Below are 23,926 nucleotides of genomic sequence, written 5' to 3' on the forward strand. Positions count from 1 at the left end.
ATTCTGTGCCCGTCCAGGCCCTCCCGTTGTCATTCTTCATTCTGTGCCTGTGCAGGCCCTCCCGTTGTCATTCTCCATTCTGTGCCTGTCTAGGCCCTCCCTTTGTTATTCTCCATTCTGTGCCTGTCCAGATCCTGTGATGTATTCCTATAGGTTCTGTATCGATCCCCCTATTCCTGACCCTGTTCTGGTTAATAATTAACTAGCAGCCATCCCACGGTACAAAAAACCGTTATCTGATTAAGCCACACCACGGTACAGGAACGCGTTATCTGATTAGGTCATAACGCTTGCCATCTAATTAGGCAAGCACTATTCCTCCAGCCCCTGATAAGGCATACGGAGTTCTCAAAACAAATCAAACCTATGACAACCTGGGAAAATCCCTGCGGCCATTGTTTTGATTTCACCGAGAACTTCAGCAAAAGAATGTCCGAACAAGCCCGTTCGTATGACATCCTTATTGATGTATCCATGTCCATCCTTACGTCAATCTCGGCACCTTACAGGTATAACTATTACCGACATTGACTTAAGCAAACACACGCAGTGGTGACGAGATCGGAGCAGCGAGACGTGCTGAGGAGCCCAGCAGAGAGCGAAGCCCACACGCGCTGCCCTGCCTTCCTGACGCGCTGAGAACGAGACGCTGCTTTTCTCCTACCGAGAAATCCAGCTCCGGCGCTTCCAAGCAGCCCTCGCAGGCAGCTGGAATATCAAGACCAGAGACGAGAGATACCAGCCCTCAACCATTCTAGACCTCAGGTACAGAACTGAACAACCCCTTGCAGAGAATTCTTGAGTCAGTCCCTCGGCAAAACAAACTTAACTTAAACTGCTACTTATCTACTCCCGCCCACGTATTAGGCTTAGGCCAGGTACACTGGGGTAGGCGTGGTTAGAAGCACCAGTTGAGTACGATTAGTCAAATGTATATATGCATTTATCTATTTTATCAATTTTAAATATCATATGGCTTAGAAACCATATCAATGCTTCTGCAGTATTATTTTATACTCCTGCTTTTATTGTATGCACTTTACTTAACCATAAGTATCGCAATATTATCGATTCATTTCTCTTGTACGAGAAAAGAGACTGATCAATAAATACCATCTTTTATTGAACACGCCCGTCTCTTCCTTTTCTCTACAATCTGGTGAAACTAAGAATGCACGTACTGACTGAGTGAAATAAGTTGTCTTTTGTTTTCACACGACTCTAGAGATACACTCTTGATTAGGGGAGAGCAAAGTTGTCATGTTCTATGGTTGTCAGAAACTAAATCCCTTCTTGTCTATCCAGGGAGGTTAAACTCCTCCTTGGCTATTCGAGAAAGTTTCTAGTGAACTCTGAGCTAGCTGGAAAAACCAAAAACTGAAAGTCTAATATCGTCAGTAGAAGACCTAGTTAACCTCTGCCCTAGGTCTATACTATTGAAGATATTATTCCAATGCGCAGAGCCTATTGGGATAATAGGAACTACACTACATGGCGCCCAACGTTTGGATAGGCGATAAAACTAACGCAAGACATAAGAGTAACTCAGTCGTGCTTTTTCACACAGAACCCCTTTTTTTCCCATAATACTCCAAAGACGTCTGGAGTGGGTGAAAGGTCATATCCGCCAAACCTCGCAGGAGGAGACTCCTATGTATGGTTATTGGTCTAGTCAACGTTGAAGGATACACTGTTCCAAAATATTGTGCATCTAATCTTTGTTTCCATAGAAACCTGATCTGCAAACAAACAGAATAACCTTCCTGTCGGAAAAATGGTAGACAGTGATGATGAAAGGGAGACAGTTAGACTAGCAGCTGAACTAATAGCAGCTGATAATACACTGCTACAAAATGACCCGGATATAATACTCATCCCGGTCAACATAAGAAAATCTATAACCTTAAAAGTTATAGAAAATGGACTGACATCGAGAGGTGGTACAGTCATATTCGTAATTGAGGCACACGAAAATCGGCAGACAGAGGTATTCCTTTCATGGATAAACTTTCCAGCAGCAAATGCTGTAACAAAAGAGTTCCACTATTATAAAATAAAGGAACCACCGGATACCTACACTCCTTTCGAGGAGGTGGAAGTACCACTTAAATTCCAAGAGCACCTGCTCTTGTTTAAAGGCGCCCTAAAACATAATAATCACATCACCAGGCTCGGTCGACTAGGTAGACCAGGAGCAACGTGGCCGGTCCTAGCCGGATATACACCACATCCAGACATTGAAGAAATGTCTGCACCAGATCTTTTAATACAGCTAAAACAACTAATCAAAATACATAGACAATTAGTCCAATATGTAATGCGGACTTCAACAGTCCAACCAGCAAGTAAAATTCCACAGCTGACCCCTCATCAGGGGAACACAAATAAAATTACACCACAGAACATACAGTCCGATCTGGGTAAAGTACCCGCGAAACGGGAACAAATACCTTTCTGGCTAGCACAAAAAAAATCACTCAAATAGAGGCGGTGTTTCCAGACACCACCCCGGTAGAGAAACACAGGATTCTGTCTTCCAATGGGAATCGCACCACACGTGGAGGACTGTGACACTTGGGGTACAGTCTTTGCTTCCATATACACAAAAACACATGGTGTACCATCCATGTCAGTAATACCAGATGTGCTAAAACAGATTCAAGATGAATATGGTCCAGAACCCGCTTTAACTCTTGGTATGAAATTACTGAAAGACTTCAAGCAGGTCTCGGCTATATTATTAGCCAACATAAAGGGAGAAGCAGCAAACGTGGCGATCCGCCAAAGGTTAAAAGAGACAGATATAGCAGACCAACCAACTGAAATTGCCAGAATCATAGAGAAATCCTATGAAGAACTTGGAAGAGATAGTCTAGGTGGAATACCGGTAAAACCTCAACTGATTGAAAGTCCTGAAAAGGTATTTATTAAAAATAATTCAAACACTCAAAAAAAGAGCTGGGATGGAAACAAACAATCCAATCCTAAAGAAAAAAGATTCCAGTCCAGAGGAAGGTCTCCTCGGCGGAGAGAAAGATCTCCGAACCAAGGACGCAGGTCTCCCCAAAGTGAGCCCTCTGGGAAAAAATACAACCTTAGAAATAGGGATAATATAAAGAAACCTGATAGATATCAAGATAATGATACACGTCCCTCTCAATCTTTTCAGACTTCCTCGCAGAAATCGGAAAGAAGAGGACGATCAGAACACAGGGAAGAGCACGTCAAGTTCAAAGACAAGGAACCTGCTCATCCAAATAAAAAGTTACAATTTCCAAAAAAGAAGGTAGCCAGTATTAAAGTAATCAAAGATGCCGAGAATACTGAGAACACAGCTGAAAAACTGAGAATGGGCTCAGACAATGCTAGACAGCGCAGCAGAAGTGAGCATAGCTCGCAAAGTCCTTATGAATCATCTGGAGACAGTGGACACGAATGAATACATTCAGGTGGAAACTGCAGATACCAGAGTTAGCAAACCTCATAAAATATATGAAATAACATTACGTATAGAAGGGGATAAGACTAGAAAAAAAAGGGGACTATTTTGGGATAATCTCTCCCAGGGCTATGACATCCTTCTAGCTGAGAAAGACTGGCCACCAGAGTTTGTCAGGGAGTGTCCTCATGGCGAAGAAATAATTATGCCTGCCTTCTCAAATCATATTCCAATTCATAAAAAATATACACTTGCTAGAAAGTGGGCAGTAGCTCAAGCTCCTGCTTTATATAAAAATCATGTAGGATGGGATGAGGACTCTCCTCCTCACAAAATCCAGTTAAAATCACAACCTACTGCACAGAGGCAGTACCCAATTAAGCAAGAAGCTAAAAAACAGGTAAAAGAGATCCTAGATCAACTTGAATACCAGGGGGTGATTGAAACTTGCACCTCACAAATGAACAATCCTTTGTTTCCTGTCTCCAAACCAGACAACTCATATTGTCTAGTTTTGGATTACAGACACCTTAACTCATGTTGCAAAACCTTTGCAGTGCACAACTCGCATAGTGCTGCACTAATGAATACCATAGTGCGCAAAAAATACAAAACAACATTAGACATCTCTAATGGATTCTTTTGTCAAAATATAGCACCAGAGAGCAGATATTTGACTGCGTTCTTGGTAAATGGCTCGCAAAAAAGTTTCTGCCGTTTACCCCAGGGGCACAAGAACAGCCCAGGATTATTCTCAAAGAGAGTAACAGAATTACTACAAACATACGATGACGAGGCATTATCATATGTCGACGACATTTACCTAACAGATGACTTGGATACTCACTTGAAGAGAGTGAACACCATAATACTTGGGTTCGCAGCAGAGGGTTACAAATTCAACTTTAAAAAATCAAGAATTGCCCATCTAACAGTCCTGTTTTTAGGATATGAATTATCAAGTGAAGGCAAAAGCCTGGCTGACAATTTCCTAGAGAAATGTGCTGTACTCCAAGCTCCTAGAAGACTAAAAAACTTACAATCAATTCTAGGCTTCCTAAACTTCGGAAGAACATACATTGCAAATTACGCAGAAAGGGTTAAACCCCTTTATGATCTAATAAAACCAGATTTTAAAAGAATCAATTGGACTCAAAAACACACAGAAATTTTGAGATCTTTACAAACAGACATGCTAATTAAAACAAAATTAGAAACACGTGACAACACACGCAATCTTGTGATTCGAGTCATCCCAGGAAGATGCAGATTCACATACCTGACCTCTAATGAGGGAGAAAAGGTACCATTTGCATACAAATCACACTTGTACACAAAGGCTGAAATGAAGTTTAGTCCAACGGAAAAAATTCTGACCGCGGTACAGACTGCTGTAGCAAAGGAGCGGGCCCTAGCACAAGGTAAACGAATAATCATCGTGACACCGATACCAGCCCTGGAGGCGGTAACAAAGGCAAGCATTCCGAATGCTAAAGCACTCCATCCAAGGTGGATACAGTGGGCTAATTCTCTTGCTGCAACAGACGTGGTATACGAATTTGATCCCAACTTAAAAACACAAGAATTTCTCCAATACGAATTTGAATGTCCTCCGCCAATCGAAATTCTGCCTCTAGAACATTACGGCTGTATAATATATACAGACGGGTCAGCACAACCCGCAGTAGGGGGTAAACAAGCTTACAGTGCTGCTTGCGCGATTGGTAAAGATCACTGGCACGAAGGGAAATTTAAACCAGCGGTCACTAAAACACAATCTCTAGGAGATTGTACAGCTCAGCGAGCTGAACTACTGGCATTCAAGATGGCGCTTGAAAATACGGATCGAGAATTCCCCACACTCATAGTGTGCGATTCGTATTATTGCATTCAGTCTTACAATGAATACTTGCAGATCTGGCTTCAGAATGGTTTTAAGGATGCAAAAGGAGGCACAATCAAGCATAAAATGCTTTGGGAACAAGTAGTTCATTTGCAAAAAGAACTACCAAAGACTCACGTGATACATACACTGAGTCATCAACGTGATGGCGTTCACGTTGCAGGGAATTCATTGGCTGATGAGGCCGCGAAGGCAGCTGTGCAAACGGCTTCCGTAGCTGCCATCACACGGTCAAAAACAAAAATAGACAGCGATATATTGCAAGCTGTCAGCGCTACAGAAAAAGATTCGATAGAAACACTCCCGAAAGGCTTTCCAGTGAAGTACTCATATATAACTGATACAAACAATGTTCCGTTTGCTCGAATCCCTGGAGTGGGGGATAGGGCAATTCCAAACATGGAACATAGGTTAGGACTAATAATAGCGGCACACGAAGGACTTGCTTCTGTACATGCTGGCGTCTCAGCCACAGTATTGTTATTAAAACAGAGATACTGGTGGCCACAAATGAGAAGACAAACACGGAACTATGTTCTAGAATGTGAAATATGTCAAAAAATGAAAGTATCAACAGTGAGACGACCAGCGCAGACGCCCCTTCTAATCTCGGATAAACCATTAGCCTGTGTTTACCTGGACGACTGCGGTCCCTTACAAAGGGATGGTAACTATAAATATATCTTGGTTGCAGTGGATTCATGCACGAGATTCATATGGATGTGGCCCCAGCGATCGGCTGACGCCAGAACTGTTATAAAAGATTTGCGAGTCTTTATCGGCACATACGCAATTGGCATGCTGCATTCTGACCAGGGTCCTGCTTTTAGCTCTAGAGCTTATAAGGAGGCCATGACCAGCATGGGCATTGCATTGCGGTACTCTTGTCCATTTCATCCCGAGGGAAACGGAATCGTAGAAAGAAAAAAATGTGATATAAAGCAATCTATAACAGCGAAGGTATTAGGTTCGGGAGCTGGGTGGGTCAAACATCTAATAAGTGTCCAACGTAGTCTAAATAACCTGCCAAGAAATTCTCTGAGGGGATTCAGTCCGTACAAATTATTGTTTGGAACTAGAATGATGGTCTTAGATCTTGACAGTCAGACTTCAGTGGTTAAAGAAAAAAGCTTTGATATCAAAGATCGTTTGGCTATTTTACAGGACTTAAACGAAACAAGGAAAGACCTGAGCAACATAAAGTTGAAACAACAGCCAACGACCACTGAAGAAAAAACCACCTGTCCCAGCAAGACCTGTCTGGATTCCAAAAGTCGGGGATCTAGTCAGAGAAAAGATCGCGGTAAAGAAGGAATTTGGGCCTTCTTACAGAAAAGCAGTTCCTGTCTTGTCTATCAACGGGACAAGATCAGTAGTACTACCGCCCCTTGCTGGTAAAAAGGAGAACAGGGTTGTATCAATTGACCTGATAAAACCACAGTCATGTGGCCGATAACAAACAGTAGGCCAAGTGGACTCCCGATAAGTAGCAGAATACCAAGGTTTGCTACAAACACAGAGGTTCAATCTAAGAGGCTACTCACATTTGAAATGCCAACAGAACAACAACAAGGACTATGCAACAATGCTATGGAACTTAAACCTCTAAAAACCCAAATAAAAACATTTAGCAGAGACACACCAATCTACAATGAAGTAACAAATGACTATGCTGCTGCAACAAAACACACTTATAAAGCAAAGAGCAATCCTGAAACAATAGGAACAATAGACAGAACGGCATCCGGTTACTTCATCAACTTCAGTGATTCATCTGAAGACCTGAGTGAATCAAAGGAACAAACATCAACAAAAACCTTTAAAGATAAAGCTAAGGAACTTTTTCAACATCTGAAAGAAACCTATCTGATTTCTCCATGGAATGAATTCTGGGTGGCCTTAGGTGCAATAATCCTCATACTTTGGCTCATCATGGTACTATGTTTGGGACACTTCATTGAGGGAAAATATGCTAAAATGGACACAGCAAGCCAGAAAATCAACCTGGTCCTCAAACCACACACGTCTTCACACGTCGAGAAAAGAGAACTTTCTTCAGTCAACTTCACAGCCAATCTTATACCCGGTGGGGTAGCATGGGACAATACTGATTATGAAATCTATGGTCCGGTTGAAATCCTGAAGTATCCACATCAAATCAATATCTCATTGAGTGACTTTGTAAAACCAAGCTCAGTTGCTGATGATTGGGACGTTGAAAGCATTAATAATATGATGTCTGACCTAGTGATGTCTGCTAAATTTACAAAACATGATTATTTGCAGGGTTCGTCTAATTATGATAAAATGTTCTGCTATAATCACAATAGTAATCATTATCTGCATAAATCTGCACAACCTAGAAATGTTTTGAATTATAATCAATGGGAACACTGTGCAACCCCTCCAAAAGGTAGCTCAATAACTTTTTATGACAAATATTCATATTTTTCAGGGTGCAACACAAGCAATGCAGAAACATTTTATTTCAAATTATCAAATAAGACAGGTACAAAGACCATGCTTACAAACACTAAATTGATATATTCAGACTCGTTTTTTGAGCAAATGAATACATTTGGTTTTGATTACTGGGACAAAAATGTTGAAGTAAAAAGTGTTTGGGGTACAAAGGAATGGCAAGTACAAGGTATAGAATCATTGTTTAGAGCCTGCATGATCCCAGAAAAAATTATATTTTTGAATGACACTGTTCAACAAACTACCTGTCTTGGCCTAGCCAAAATCAAAGACTTAAACAAACCGTCTATTCCAAAGCCATCAATGAACGGTAATATATCTTTAGATGAGGAGATAGACATAAACCATATATTAAGCCAAAACAGAACACATCCTGATTGGAAAAAGTGGTTGATCTGGCCCACAGATACAAATAACCGTCAAGACAGATTCCTGAACAAAATCCAAGGGTTCACATTGACCAGGCCAGACCCTAGATATTCCCAAAGACAACACCCAGGGATAATTACCACGTACAGTGTGGGCAAGCTCTGCCTTCAATGGCTACAAACATCCACACTGGCAGAAATTAAGCAACACCTGACTTTACTTACTGATGGTGCTGACTTGCGTGATTTCATTATGGGACCGCGCAAACAGCGTCAAAAACGCTTCATAGCAGCCTCTGTATATGCAGCTTATAACGAAGCCTGGAAAATAACTCAAATTGAAACATCAGAGAGAATACGGGAAATTGACCGTATTCATTTGGAAAAATCACTTTCTGTAGTGGACAATGGGTTAATGACTGTCTTCCAGAATATACTCTTTGGACAGCATTGTGTCTTCAGCAATCGACATAATATCGCAAGACTTACTGTTGTTACAACACGGTCAGTCTCAATTGCGTTCTATTGTACAACTTGGCTGGACGTTACAAAATCTGCGTTCAGGCTATGTGCCTTGGCGTTTAATCAACACAACGTCACTGTTCAATATCTTTAACCTTACTGATAAACAAATCAGTATGGCACAGAAGGGTGCTGATTATACAATCCTGAGCATTGAGAAACTCGAGAGATTACCATTGACAATGTCAGAACGACCTGTCAGTGAATGGATAATACATGGAATAATTAATATTCCAATATCTACTTTCAGGTTTCAATATTGCCAAAAATATATACAGGCTGGCATGTACGAAAAATTGGGTAAAGGGTACATTAAGTCAACATGGAACTTGCCCTATTCACATGCTTGTGTCAGTAATAAAGGCCGGAAAGTGTTTCTTAGTGGCAATAATTGTGCCATGTCACTAAGCGGTACACTTCTGTGTAATGGTATTAGTTTACACGGAGCCTGTGAAGGGTCCTCAAATAACCTTTCATGTCACCAGCTAGGCACACCTGCAACACAAATAGAACCATTCTTTAGGAGACTATCGAACGGGAGTTATATTATAATCGTAGACCGCAGATGTTGTAGCTTGGTGCCCGGAATAGCTTATCTCATAACTACAACTGCGAAGGTTATGTGCTGTGAACGAGTATTGTTCCCCAGCGCAATGCCAGACAGGGAGGCAAGGTTATGGCCGAATTTGAAAATTGCTTCCATTCGAGTTGATACTGTAAGCAGAATGAAAACAGTGCTCCTTCAGACGCCGACCAGGCTCACGTCATCAAAAGAAACGTATGATCTCCAAGTTGCAAGGACAACGGCAGAGATTCATTCATTGTTATCAACTAATTCCCCCATACATTTCTCAGAAATCCTGAACGAAATCTTAAATATTTCTGATACCAGTGGAGTCTCAAATGTATTTAAGACAGTGTTTTCGGGGGCTTTAACACCATTTAAAGCCATTCTGGGTATTTTTCCGGACTTTGTCCATTCCATCTTTGGTGGACTTCCTCTCCTTTTGGGACTAGTGGCAGGAATCCTATTTTTGATTCTGTTATTTCGCTATGGCAAACCGTGTCACAGACAAAACACCTGCGACAAGGGAAGAAACAATCCTAGCCATTGGATACCGGGACCGGATATCTAAAATCCTTGGAATGTCCCGGCTTAGAGACCTAAACATGACTTGGTTTCTTTCATTTAGACCAATGTGGCAAAGCTGTGTTTTACCTGTATTAAGGTGCTTGCTATGCGGAGAAGAATGCGTGTTAGACACCTGTCTGATGCTACAATCGGATGCGCCAATGGATGCAGAAACTTTGTTGGGTCCGGTCACGGCTCATGCATTGTGCTGTCCCCTGCGGCTACCAATCCTGATGACGGCATTCGTGGAGACTTCACCACTACGATTGAGGGGTAGTGAGGTTCAAGATGAAAGCAGCATCGATCAGGTACGACCTTCTGTTAGCTATGCTGATCAAAACATCAATGAAGGCAATCATGCTCATGAATGCATGGTAACATCTTTTTCCGAGTTAATGGAACTTTCGCAGGAAGCTGTTGACAGTTTTTTCGAGAGTCTAAATGATATGATGTTCTCACCAGAGCAGAAATAATGACTTTTGAGCAGGCTAGCACACGGCGTTCCCAACACCCTGAATTTGGCCTTCAACTTTGATAATAAAGTATCATGAACAATTTTTTCCAGTTTACGGACAGCGGAACATAATTTTTTCAGCGGCCCCAAAATATTTTGCAGTTTTTCGGGACACTTATCTTCTGCTTAAAGTAGAAACTATTCTTAGGGAACTAAATTTCTATTTTAGGAACTTTAGAGACATTAAATATTTTATTTTGTGATGAAATGGTCTCACATTTTTTTTCTTCTGTATTAAGAGCCATTTCATGTGTTATTTTTCAATATTTTATTAATAATGATGTATGAATATGGGTGATTAATTTAGCATTTTTCTACTGCTTGAGTGCATATAATGCATATATTTATCTTTTAGTATACGTCATGGTTTCAAAATGCATATGAATGTATTTTGGGGTGGTACGGTATACACATGCTCTACTAGTATATTTACTATGCCTAGATTTGTAAATATGGACATAGTCTGCGTGGAGTGGGTGTGATGTATTCATATAGGATCTGTATCGATCCCCCTATTCCTGACCCTGTTCTGGTTAATAATTAACTAGCAGCCATCCCACGGTACAAAAAACCGTTATCTGATTAAGCCACACCACGGCACAGGAACGCGTTATCTGATTAGGTCATAACACTTGCCATCTAATTAGGCAAGCACTATTCCTCCAGCCCCTGATAAGGCATACGGAGTTCTCAAAACAAATCAAACCTATGACAACCTGGGAAAATCCCTGCGGCCATTGTTTTGATTTCACCGAGAACTTCAGCAAAAGAATGTGCGAACAAGCCCGTTCGTATGACATCCTTATTGACGTATTCATGTCCATCCTTACGTCAATCTCGGTACCTTACAGGTATAAATATTACCGACATTGCCTTAAGCAAACACACGCGGTGGTGACGAGATCGGAGCAGCGAGACGTGCTGAGGAGCCCAGCAGAGAGCGAAGCCCACACGCGCTGCCCCGCCTTCCTGACGCGCTGAGAACGAGACGCTGCTTTTCTCCTACCGAGAAATCCAGCTCCGGCGCTTCCAAGCAGCCCTCGCAGGCAGCTGGAATAACAAGACAAAAGACGAGAGATACCAGCCCTCAACCATTCTAGACCTCAGGTACAGAACTGAACAACCCCTTGCAGAGAATTCTTGAGTCAGTCACTCGGCAAAACAAACTTAACTTAAACTGCTACTTATCTACTCCCGCCCACGTATTAGGCTTAGGTCAGGTACACTGGGGTAGGCGTGGTTAGAAGCACCAGTTGAGTACGATTAGTCAAATGTATATATGTATGTATCTATTTTAAATATCATATGGCTTAGAAACCATATCAATGCTTCTGCAGTATTATTTTATACTCCTGCTTTTATTGTATGCACTTTACTTAACCATAAGTATCGCAATAATATCGATTCATTTCTCTTGTACGAGAAAAGAGACTGATCAATTAATACCATCTTTTATTGAACACGCCCGTCTCTTCCTTTTCTCTACAATCTGGTGAAACTAAGAATGCACGTACTGACTGAGTGAAATAAGTTGTCTTTTGTTTTCACACGACTCTAGAGATACACTCTTGATTAGGGGAGAGCAAAGTTGTCATGTTCTATGGTTGTCAGAAACTAAATCCCTTCTTGTCTATCCAGGGAGGTTAAACTTCTCCTTGCCTATTCGAGAAAGTTTCTAGTGAACTCTGAGCTAGCTGGCAAAACCAAAAACTTTAGGTCTAATATCGTCAGTAGAAGACCTAGTTAACCTCTGCCCTAGGTCTATACTATTGAAGATATTATTCCAATGCGCAGAGCCTATTGGGATAATAGGAACTACACTACAATCCTTGCGCCCTCTCGTTGTCATTCTCCATTCTGTGCCCGTCCAGGTCCTTCCGTTGTCATTCTCCATTCTGTTCCTGTCCAGGCCATCGCATTGTCACTCTCCATTCTGTGCCCATCCAGGCCCTCCCATTGTCATTCCACATTCTGTACCTGTCCAGGCCCTCGCGTTGTCATTCTTCATTCTGTGCCTGTCCAGGTCCTCCCGTTGTCATTCTCCATTCTGTGCCTGTCCAGGCCCTCCCGTTGTCATTCTCCATTCTGTGCCTGCCATGCCCTCCCGTTGTCATTCTCCATTCTGTGCCTGTCTAGGCCCTCCTGTTGTCATTCCTCATTCTGTGCCTGTCCAGGCCGTCCCACTGCCATTCTCCATTCTGTACCTGTCCAGGCCCTCGCGTTGTCATTCTTCATTCTGTGCCTGTCCAGGTCCTCCCGTTGTCATTCTCCATTCTGTGCCTGTCTACGTTCTCCCATTGTCATTCTCCATTCTGTGCCTGTCCAGGCCCTTGCATTGTCATTCTCCATTCTGTGCCTGCCCAGGCCCTGCCATTGTCATTCTCCATTCTGTGCCTGTCTAGGCCCTCCCAATGTTATTCTGCACATGACAATGAGCTGGGCGACTTTGTGAACACCGTCACATTAGTCTGCAACAGCCTTTTGAGTCGAGCACCAATGACAAATCCAGTCCAGGGGCCTGTTTACCTCACCATAGGCCATCAGTCGAATTTGAATTTTCCTTCTCCTTGCCTTGCTGAGCCTGGCCCCTTTCCCTGGGCCTCACAACACTTAAGTCTTATCGGGTGCCTTATAATCCTTCTCACTGCACAGGACCCTTTGGCCACAGATAGAAATAGTAAGATGTTTGTTGAGGATTGGGGGACTAGTAGTAACAGCACATTGTTGTGGTGCTTCATTCCATTAACACCTTCTCTAGATCTGATCATTTTAAAAGACGGAAATAGAGTGGCTGGATCCGGTGCTTATATCTCTCACCCAGCCTCTTTCCTTCTTTCTCTGGTTCAGCCATTTTTGTATTCTTCTTTCCTCTTCATGCTCTACTCTTTTTTTTAAGTTTGAAAAGCTTTATTGAGTAAATGAAGACCATGTAAAACATCAGTACAACTGCAGGAAGATAAAATACAGTATAAGAAGAAACAAAAATAAGCCTTGTGTGTATAAATAATAACCTCAAAGAGGTAAAGAATATACCAAGGGAAAATGCTTTTATAACTTTTAGAATTTTGGGGAGGGAACAGAAAGAAGAAGGAAAAGAGAGAGAGGGGAGGGAGGAAAGGGAGGGGAGAGAAACATCAATAATAGAGCAATAATAAAGCTATTACATTATGTAATTATATTAATAGTATGTAAAAAAAAAACATCTTATAGCAGACAAATGAATATGAAGCTAAATGGCACATTTGGATAGGTAATCTGTTAAAGGGGACCATAATAAATCACGTTTAATCAGAAGGGAGGTAGAAGAGGCATATGCACGATCTAATCTATGGTGATGACAAATTAAATTCCACCATGCAGCATATTCGACATTCTTGGTATCTTTCCAATTGGTAGTAATGATTTGAAAAGCAATAGCAATACATAAGTCAATGAATTTGCGAGTAAATGGTGGACCTTCCCAGACTGGAGCTAAACCACCCAGAAAAGCCAGAGAAATATCAAAGGGTATATTATTAGATAACATTTTGTTCAGGGAAGACCAAATACGTGACCATAACAATTGTACTTTAGGGCATAGAAAAAACATATGTTTAAAATCACTTGTAATACAGGAACAGGACCAACATTTTTTGGAATGTATTAGTTTAAATTTAAAAAGATCACAAGGAGTGTAAAACAATCTATTGTAAAAATAGTATAGGGTCTGTGTGGTACTAGCGGAGCGGGAAGTTGAATGGAGTTTAGACCAAATAGAATCCCATGTGGACTCGAGGAAGGTTTGGCCAAGGTCTAGTTCCCAAGAAAGTTCAAGTTTTGATTTGGGCCTCACTAAAGGTGAGGGAGAAAGTATTTTATAAATGGCTGAGGCTTTGAGGGGAATGTGAAAATTGGGAGGGGAGGATAAGAGAGGGGGAGTGTAGGAAGTGGATGAATCTTGTATGATATTGGAGTGTAGTGAAGGAATAAGTGTGAGAAACTGTGAAGAGAATTTATTGGAGATACCAAAAGAGTCACGAAGTATCTGAAAAGTCGTTAGAGAATTATTAAGAAGAAGATGACTATGTAAGGATTCCTTTATCAATCCATTCTTTCCAAAAAAGGGCATGGTTGCGAAATTTAAGAGATTTATTGTACCACAATGGGGTATTCAAGTGGAGAGTAGAGGACGAGGAAAAGAAGCGGAAAAGAGCAACTACAAGGGTTTTCGAATGTTTGAAAATAGGTGAAGAGAATTTTGAAGGTGGCTGAGTAAGGTTAGAAGCGGTGAGAAGAGAGAAAGGGGAGATTTGTGTTGATTCTAAAGAGCTCCAGGATGTAATAAGTGGCGAAGGAGAGTCAAGTAAAGAAGGCCAGATTTGTTTAAGGGAAAATGCAGAGTGGAAGCGTGAAATGTTTGGAAAGTTGACTCCACGGAGATGTTTAGGTTGTTGAAGACGGGATAAGGCAACTCTGGCTTTGTGATTATTCCATAGAAATTCAGAGAAGAGACTGTTGATGGATTTAAAGAAGAAATGAGGAAGGGGAATGGGAAGCATAGAGAGATAGAAATTCACAATGGGAAGGAGCATAATTTTAATAGTAGAGAGACGACCCCACCAAGAGAGAAAAAGAGGAGACCAGCGATCAATAAGTGAAGAGAGTTTTTTTAGAATATCAGAATGATTGATTCTAACAGTCTCTCTAGTGGAGTTAGCGTAAAGAATACCGAGACACTTGATATGGCTTGAGGTCCATTGGAAACCATAACCATGAAACATATGTGGGAGACAAAATTTATTGAGAGGGAGAATTTCTGTTTTGTCGATTTTCAATTTATATCCGGAATCAGAGGAATAGTCGTGTAGTAGAGAAAAAAAAGCGGGAAGGGAGACCGAAGGGTTAGAAATGTAAAGCAAAATATCATCCGCATAGGCGGTGAACTTAATTTCCACATTCTTAAAAATAAAACCAGAATAAGAAGAAGATTGACGAATCTTCACGAGGAAGGGTTCCAACGCCAAAATGAAAAGAAGAGGGGAGAGAGGACATCCCTGTCTGGTACCTCTATAAAGGGGAAAGTATTTGGACTGCATACCGTTGATCCAGATAGAGGTAGATGGAGCAGAATAGAGGAGTTGGACATATTTAAGGAAAGTGGGGCTAAAGCCATGCCAACGCAAAGCACCAAACATGAAGTCCCAATTAACCCGATCAAAGGCCTTCTCAGCATCAAGAGTAATTGCGGCAAGTGGGGTATTCATTTTAGCAGAGAGGTGAATAATATTGAGAAAAGTTCTTGAGTTATCGGTGATGGATCTACCTTTAACGAAACCGGATTGATGGATATTAATCAGTTCAGGAATAATGGAATTTATGCGAAGAGCTAAGAGTTTCGAAAAGATCTTGCAATCAGTGTTGATTAATGAAATAGGCCTGACATTTTTGCACAGGGAGGGATCGTTATCTTTTTTGGGTAAAAGGACAAGCATAGCCTGTGTGAAAGAACCTTTGGACTCGCCGGTGATGAAAAAATGATTGAGTAACTGGAGTAGATAGGGGAGTAAAACAGATTTGAAATGAAAAACAAAAGCGAACTGTAAAACCATCGGGACCAGGAGTTTTATCTTTGGGCAAGAGGGAGAGGGCAGCAAGAATTTCCTTTTCTGAAGGTGGAGCATCAAGAGAAGAAAAGTCAATCAGCGGAGTGGAGGGTTTGAGAATTGACTGAAAAAAAGCATCTAATTGATCAGTAGAGGGAGTGGATTCGGGGGTGTAAAGAGAGGAATAGAACTGTACAAAACAGTCGAGGATTTTAGCATCAGAGGAGTGAATAGAACCTTGTGAGTCTTTGATGGAGATTATTTTAGATTTTTGTTTTTTGATTTTAAGATAGTTCGCAAGAGCTCTACCGGTTTTATTTCGACCACCGTAAATTTTTGCATTAAATTGGAGAAGTTGATTAGAAGCAGAGTTCCAGGTGTGATTATTAAACTGCATTTTAGCGGAGATGAGAGAAGATAAAGAATCGGGGGAATTGGAGGTATAATAGAGATGTTCAAGTTCTTTAATGCGTGTAAGAAAGGAAGAAGCTTGGGAATGTGTTTTCTTCTTTTTGCATGACACATAATCGATAATACAGCCACGAGCAGTAGCTTTAAAAGCATCCCAAAGGAAGTGAAAATCAGAGGAAGTGTGTGAATTATTTGTAAAGAACTCATCCATAAATTGAGTGAAGTGTGTTGTAAAGGCAGGATCCAGTAAAAGGGAGTTGTTAAAACGCCATCGGGAAGATTGAGGTGTAAGGGAAGAGTAGTCCATATGTAGAATAACGGGAGCATGGTCAGAAATGAGGATGGAGCCTATTTCGGAATTAGTCATGAATTGAAAAGCGTGATGTGTTAGAAAGATATAATCGACACGGGAAAGGGAAGTATGTACAGGAGACCTCTGGAGGAGATGGATTTATGGAAGGATTTCTGCATTTTATTGGGAACATAACGCATTTGTGATTTGCGATCCATAAATGGGTCCATCAATTGATTGCAGTCCCCCCCAATAATCATGTCCTCATTAGCATTGGAGGAGATGAGGGAGGAAAAATCGTGCCAAAAGGAGAGATCTATACCATTCGGACCATGAACATTACAGAGGGAGAGATGAACATTATTTACAGTACAGTCTAGGAACAACCATCTACCATCAGCGTCAACAGTTTCTTTTTGTATTTGAACAGATAAAGTCTTATGAAAGAGTATAACCACTCCATTTTTATGATTAACAGCAGGAGAACAGAAAACTTCGCCAACCCATTGTCGACGTAACATTGATAAATCTTGTGTTGAGAGATGTGTCTCTTGAAGAAAGGCAATTTGACATTTCAACCGGGCAAGGTGGGATAAAACTAGCTGTTTCTTAATAGGGTTCCGAAGACCCTTAATATTCCAAGAAATGAATCGGAAACCTTTCATGAGGAGAGAGTAAAAGAGAAATAGGGAAAGGAGACAAGACAAGTAAGAGGAGAAAATAGATTAAGAAATAATTGGAAGAAATGAGTAGCATACAAAGTAGGAAGTAAGATTGAATAAGTAAGAGAGCAAGCAAAATGGAAATAGGAAAACCAATTAAAACAAAGCAGGAGTAGCAGATAAACGTGCAAAATGAGGAAATATGTACGAAAGAGGAAAAGAGTGGAGAATTTATTGCCATAGTGCCAGAGTGAGAAGAGGGAAGAGGATAAGAAAAAAAGAGTAGGAATAGTCCAGAATGAAGAGCAGTGAAAAAAGGAAATGAAGAGAACAAAGGAAAGAGAGATAGAGAGAGAAGGGAAGGAAGAGAGGGAAAAAGGAAGGAGGAAAAGGGAGGAGAATCCTCCCGAGAAAAAAGATAGGAAAGAAAGGATGGCCAAAAGTCGGAGAGCTTTAGCCATAAATTGCGCACAACGAGAACAGAACGAACAATATAGTGAGAGCGGGAGCAGCAAAGAGAGACAGCCGCATAAAATAAGTATAATGCGGGAATCTGGACTAAAAAAAAAAGCTAGAAGTAAAAGAATAACAGAAAATAGGGAGAGAGACCAGGCCCGTCAATTTAATACAAGTGAAGGAGACTTACCAAATAACCATGAAGGAGGATGGCGTACTGGGGTAGAACAGAGACAATCAAATAGTGACTTAACAAAACGGAGGAAGGGAGAGGCTAACAAACCAGGACCGGAACACCCAATCTTAAAAATAAGAAAGGAGCAAAACATCACGTTATGAGAAGAAAAGGAAACGGGCCATAACAAAATAGAATCAACAAAACAAAAACAAGAGAAACATTAAGAGCCACTGTGGTCCATGTTGTCCACCCTATGTGTGTCGATGAACTTGCGAAGGTCTGCAGGATCGTCGAAGCTGTAGGACCTTTCATTGTATGTAACCTTGAAAAAGCATGGGTGAATGAGTCCATATCTGGCATTCATAGCACGAAGTGTGGGTCTTAAGTCCAAAATTTTTTTGCGACGGTCGGCTGTCGGCTTTGATACATCTTGGGTGAAAAAAAGTTTATAACCAGACCACACTAGCTGTTTATGTTGTTTAGCAGAGTGGAGGACTTCCATGAGGTCGGAGTAAAGAAGAAAGTATGCAATTATGCCCCTGGGCTTCGAGGAAGCAGAAGAGTGTTTAGGACCAAGGCGGTGTGCTCTCTGTATGTTAACGTCCAGATGTTTAGGGATTCCTGTGATTGGCAAAACTTGAGATTTCAGAAAGGCGATGATATCAGATCCCTCTGAATTTTCTGGAACACCATAAATACGCAGGTTGTTGCGCCGATTTCTATTTTCTAAATCCTCTGTGGTTTTTTTAAGCAGCACAACTTCCTTAGTAAGACTTTCGACCTTAGCAGTAACATCTTGAACATCACAAATATGTTGTTCAACATCAGTCACTCTTTTGTCTAAGGAAGACCATTTTTCGTCGATTTTCGGTAATGTGGTAGTAGTGTCTGCCATAAAAGGCCTAATAAGGCGAAGTTCTTCCATAATATCCTCAAGTGTTATGGGGAGAGGAGATTTGGAAGGCGAAGGAGGATATATCTTGACGCGTTTATTGGTATTAGCAGATTCTTTGCGAGACGCATGAGTTACAGATGAGGCTTTAGAACTCTACGCGTGTTCCATTGTGAAAAAGGCAGACAGAATTAGGCGTGTAGGTAAAGAAGGCAGGTGATAACTAAAAGGAGGCCAGTGACGGGATTGTTCTAATCCAAGAGTTCAATAACAGGAGCAGCAAAGTCATTAGATGTAATATTCAAAACAGTCGAAGTATCAAATAAATGCGGTATGCAGAGACCATGGGGCAATGTTAATAGGAGGAAATTAGAGCGTGGCAATTTAAATGAGATGACATACAGCATCAGACAAAAATAAAGTTAGTAGATAAAATGGCGGTCATTATCCTGACTGGTAGATCCTCACAGGGAAAGCGGAGGTCAGTATCCAAAAACTGAAGAGGCAAATATGTTCAGAGGAAGTGTGGTGTTCCACATGACAAGTCCACCAGTTAATGATAAGAAAAAAAGTGCCAGAATAAGCTAATTAGCTTAAAACGAAATTCAGGACCAAAAAAAAACGATATGAGGAAAATCAAAATGGCGGCCGGAATTTGATTAGGCAGTTAAAAGTATTTCCATTGAAAAAACGAAATATGGAAGTCAATATGCATACCCTCGTAATCAGGGAGACTTCCGACGCTGGAATCGGCATCTAATTTGTATATTTGCCGCTTCTGTGAAATCCTTCGTGTGCGAAGCGTCGCAGCTGTTGCGGAGCTCACGGAAGGGCGGCCATCTTGGCTACCGCGTCGCGCGCTCTACTCTTTACCTCTCAATTTTCCGTCCAGTCTCTCAACTTCTCTCGCTATTCCTGCCCCTCTTACAGCCACATCTCCCTGCCTAACTCAATTCTTCACAACTGAACTCACCACCCAGCATTTTATCTGGCTCAGATTAAGCTCTGGTCTCTGCCTGCTTGATCCATCCCTTTCTCTTCCTGCCTCCTTTTCCTCCTGCCCCTGTGCTGATTCTGCTGATCTCTCTTTACTATCCCTATCAGCTCTTCCCTCTCCTGCACCTTTTACCATTTTATTATCAACTCACCTGGTTATGCTCTGCTATACTCCTGTTCCCTTCATCATGGGTGAGCAGTGCCCATTGTGATGCAAAGCCATTTTTGTGGAGTGTGATCTTTGTAGGATACACCTGCATTTCATTCATGAGGGGGCAGTAATCACTAACACATAAGGGCACTTTAACGGCCCTTGTAAACATCGCTGTTAATATGCAGATACAGCATTTAGTCCTTCACTCTCTCCCATCAGGTAATGGGGCTGCATCCTCCCTTGGGGGATTCTTGGCATCACACCTACACACACTCTAGGTACATTCAGAGTAGGGTTCACATAGTACGAGTACGCTAGATTACTGCCTTGCTTATATGCCAGCATATATACAATTGTTTAGCACCGTGGCAGGAATATGTCTACTATTTACGCTTTTGGTGCTTGTGATCACCTTGATCTGCTTCTGTCTACTAATTATGGCCGCACATGTAATCTATACAAGAATAACGTTTTTTCAATAAATATTATTGAAAACGTCCCACTGTGTAGTCTCTGTATATTAATCTGAGAATAAGTGAGCACGAGTGACTGAGCGAAAGGTTCTGCACTGTTTCCACGATTCCTGAGGGGACAGGGTTGTCATGTTCAATGTTTGCCCAAAACAATTTGCTCCCCGGGAGGTGCAGGGGGCTGACAGTGGCACTGTGAGCTTGCTGGTCTATCGACCAACATATCCTGTGGAGTGTTCGGAATCAGTCTTGACACTGAGTCCTTAGTTTATGTCGTCCAAACCACGCACAGATCTAATGGGTCAGTAGGAACTACATGACAACCCAGCCCTGCATGCTGCCAGAGGTGTCTCAGTGCCACCTACCACTACAAGCTGGCAAAGGTACCTCAGTGTCACCCACCACTACAAGCTGCCAGAGGTGTCTCAGTGCCACCTACCACTACAAGCTGGCAAAGGTACCTCAGTGTTACCCACCACTACAAGCTGCCAGAGGTGTCTCAGTGCCACCTACCAGTACAAGCTGCCAGAGGTGTCTCAGTGCCACCTACCAATACAAGCTGCCAGAGGTGTCTCAGTGCCACCTACCAATACAAGCTGCCAGAGGTGTCTCAGTGTCACCTACCACTACAAGCTGCCAGAGGTGTCTCAGTGCCACCCACCACTACAAGCTGCATCTGGTGCCTCAGTGCCACCTACCACTACAAGCTGCCAGAGGTGTCTCAGTGTCACCTACCACTGCAAGCTGGCAAAGGTACCTCAGTGTTACCCACCACTACAAGCTGGCAAAGGTGCCTCAGTGTCACCACCACTACAAGCTGCCAGAGGTGTCTCAGTGCCACCTACCACTACAAGCTGGCAAAGGTACCTCAGTGTTACCCACCACTACAAGCTGGCAAAGGTGCCTCAGTGTCACCTACCACTACAAGCTACCAGAGGTGTCTCAGTGTCACCACCACTACAAGCTGCCAGAGGTGTCTCAGTGTCACCACCACCACAAGCTGCCAGAGGTGTCTCAGTGTCACCACCACCACAAGCTGCCAGAGGTGTCTCAGTGCCACCTACCAGTACAAGCTGCCAGAGGTGTCTCAGTGCCACCTTCCCCTACAAGCTGCCAGAGGTGTCTCAGTGCCACCTTCCCCTACAAGCTGCCAGAGGTGTCTCAGTGCCACCTTCCCCTACAAGCTGCCAGAGGTGTCTCAGTGCCACAACCACTACAAGCTGCCAGAGGTGTCTCAGTGCCACCTACCACTACAAGCTGCCAGAGGTGTCTCAGTGCGACTTACCCCTACAAGCTGCCAGAGGTGTCTCAGTGCCACCTTCCCCTACAAGCTGCCAGAGGTGTTTCAGTGCCACCTACCACTACAAGCTGCCAGAGGTCTCTCAGTGCCACCTTCCCCTACAAGCAGGCAAAGGTACTTCACTGTCACATACCAACACAAGCTGGCACTGGTGCCTCAGTGTCACCCACAGCTACAAGCTGCCAGTGGTGTCTCAGTGCCACCTTCCCCTACATACCTACTTGCGATGTCTCAATGTCACCCACCCCTATATACCTGGCAGAGGTGTCTCAATGTCGCCCACCCCTATATACCTGGCAGAGGTGCCCAAGTGTTACCTAGTCGTACATACCTGGCAGAGGTGTCTCAGTGTCACCTACCCCTAACTTCTGGTAGAGACGTCTCAGTGTCACCTACCCTACATACCTCAAAGAGATGTCTCTGTATCACTTACCCCTGCATAGCTGACAGAGGTGGCTCAGTGTCACCTACCCCTAACTTCTGGTAGAGACGTCTCAGTGTCACCTACCCTACATACCTCAAAGAGATGTCTCTGTATCACTTACCCCTGCATAGCTGACAGAGGTGGCTCAGTGTCATCTACCCCTATATACCTGGCAGTGATGTCAGTGTAATCTACCCCTACCTGCTGCCAGAGGTGTCTTAGTACCACCTAATCCCACATGCTGCCAGAGGTGTGTAAGTGTCACATCCGCAGAGGTCTTCAATCTGTGGGGCGCGACCCCCAGGGGGGTCGTGGAGTCCTGGGAAGGGGGTCGCAGATTCTGCCAGAGTGCAGTTCCTGGCGTCGGGCTGATCGAGGGTGCTCAAGGCGGAGGCCGCCTAATTCACACCGAGGTGTGAAAAACATCAAAGCCTCGTTAACAAGTAAAGGTCTTTTAAAGACCTGTGATAGTACTCTGGTGTGCCTTTGTGCGTGTCCAAGCTGTTTCAGCCAGGCTGACATACACGAGCTGGGGGGGGAGGGGGGGCGGAGGCTGTAGCCCTTTGAGTTCAATGGACTTAGCTGTGGGTTTATTTTTACTTTTAACGTTTTATATAGCGCTAGTTTAACCCGTAGGTATCAGAGCGCTTTACAAATACACAGTAAACAGCAGAAGGACAGCAGAAGGACATTACAATCATATCATTGGTTCAAGTCCCACGAGCCCTCATACCTGGCGCCTGTGCAGGAGAAATGTGGCTGAGAGTCTGTTCTTCATGGTGAGATGTTTTCACAGCCGGCTGCCACCCCCCCCCCTCCCCCCCAAGCAGGGAGGCACAGAGATGCCCTCCCATGAGAGAGGAAGACGAAGCAGAGAGATACTGACCCCCCCCATGAAATAGGCACAGACAAGGTGGGTGAATGAATGATGGGTGGATGGATGGATGAAAGGGTGGACGGATGAAGGATGTATGGATGGATGGATGGAAGGATGAAAGGGTGGACGGATGTGTGAAAAGGTGGGTGGATGAATGATGAGTGGATGGATGTGAAGATGAAAGGGTGGATGGATGAAGGATGGATGGATGTGTGAAAAGGTGGGTGGATGGAGGATGGATGGATGAAAGGGTGGATGGAAGGATGAAAGGGTAGATGGATGAGGGATGGATGTATGGATGGATGGATGGAAGGATGAAAGGGTGGACGGATGTGTGAAAAGGTGGGTGGATGAATGATGAGTGGATGGATGTGAAGATGAAAGGGTGGATGGATGAAGGATGGATGGATGTGTGAAAAGGTGGGTGGATGGAGGATGGATGGATGAAAGGGTGGATGGAAGGATGAAAGGGTAGATGGATGAGGGATGGATGTATGGATGGATAAAAGGTTGCATGGATGAATGATGGATGGATGGATGTGTGAAAAGGTGGGGGATGAATGATGGATGGGTGGACGGATAGATGAAAGGGTGGGTGGATGAAGGATGGATGTATGGATGAAAGGGTGGATAGATATATGGATGGATGAAGGATGGATATATGGATGGATGGATGGATGGATGGATAAAAGGTTGCATGGATGAATGATGGATGGATGGATGTGTGAGAAGGTGGGTGGAAGAATGATGGGTGGATGGATGGACGGGTGGATAGGTAAAGGATGGATGTATGGATGGAAGGATGAAAGGGTGGATGGATGTATGGATGGATAAAAGGTTGCATGGATGAATGATGGATGGATGGATGTGTGA

The 23,926-nt window shown here is 42.9% G+C and overlaps 3 protein-coding genes across 3 annotated transcripts in view; 2 read left to right on the forward strand and 1 right to left on the reverse strand.

Moving 5' to 3' along the window:
* The window catches only part of LOC147725757 (uncharacterized), a 389,171-nt gene that overhangs the window by 19,612 nt on the left and 345,633 nt on the right, over positions 1–23,926 (reverse strand). The window lies entirely within an intron of this gene.
* Positions 4,785–6,442, forward strand: LOC147725758 (uncharacterized). The gene is made up of 2 exons (XM_086964602.1): positions 4,785–6,029; positions 6,422–6,442. The coding sequence occupies exons 1-2, from the start codon at positions 4,785–4,787 to the stop codon at positions 6,440–6,442; spliced, it is 1,266 nt and encodes a 421-aa protein (XP_086820728.1).
* Positions 6,786–9,849, forward strand: LOC147725759 (uncharacterized). Its single transcript, XM_086964586.1, is given in 2 exon segments — positions 6,786–8,611; positions 8,613–9,849. Coding segments are annotated over 2 exon segments (3,063 nt in total).

Source organism: Lissotriton vulgaris, chromosome 3_2 (genome assembly GCF_964263255.1).
Source record: "Lissotriton vulgaris chromosome 3_2, aLisVul1.2, whole genome shotgun sequence".
Lineage (NCBI taxonomy): Eukaryota > Metazoa > Chordata > Amphibia > Caudata > Salamandridae > Lissotriton > Lissotriton vulgaris.

Bases quoted from the DNA above. Each gene is read 5' to 3' on its own strand.
- LOC147725758 (XM_086964602.1), top strand. From the start codon at position 4,785: ATGAAGTTTAGTCCAACGGAAAAAATTCTGACCGCGGTACAGACTGCT. The intron at 6,030-6,421 runs GTTGCAGTGGAT...GTTTGGAACTAG, and splicing joins GTAACTATAAATATATCTTG to AATGATGGTCTTAGATCTTG.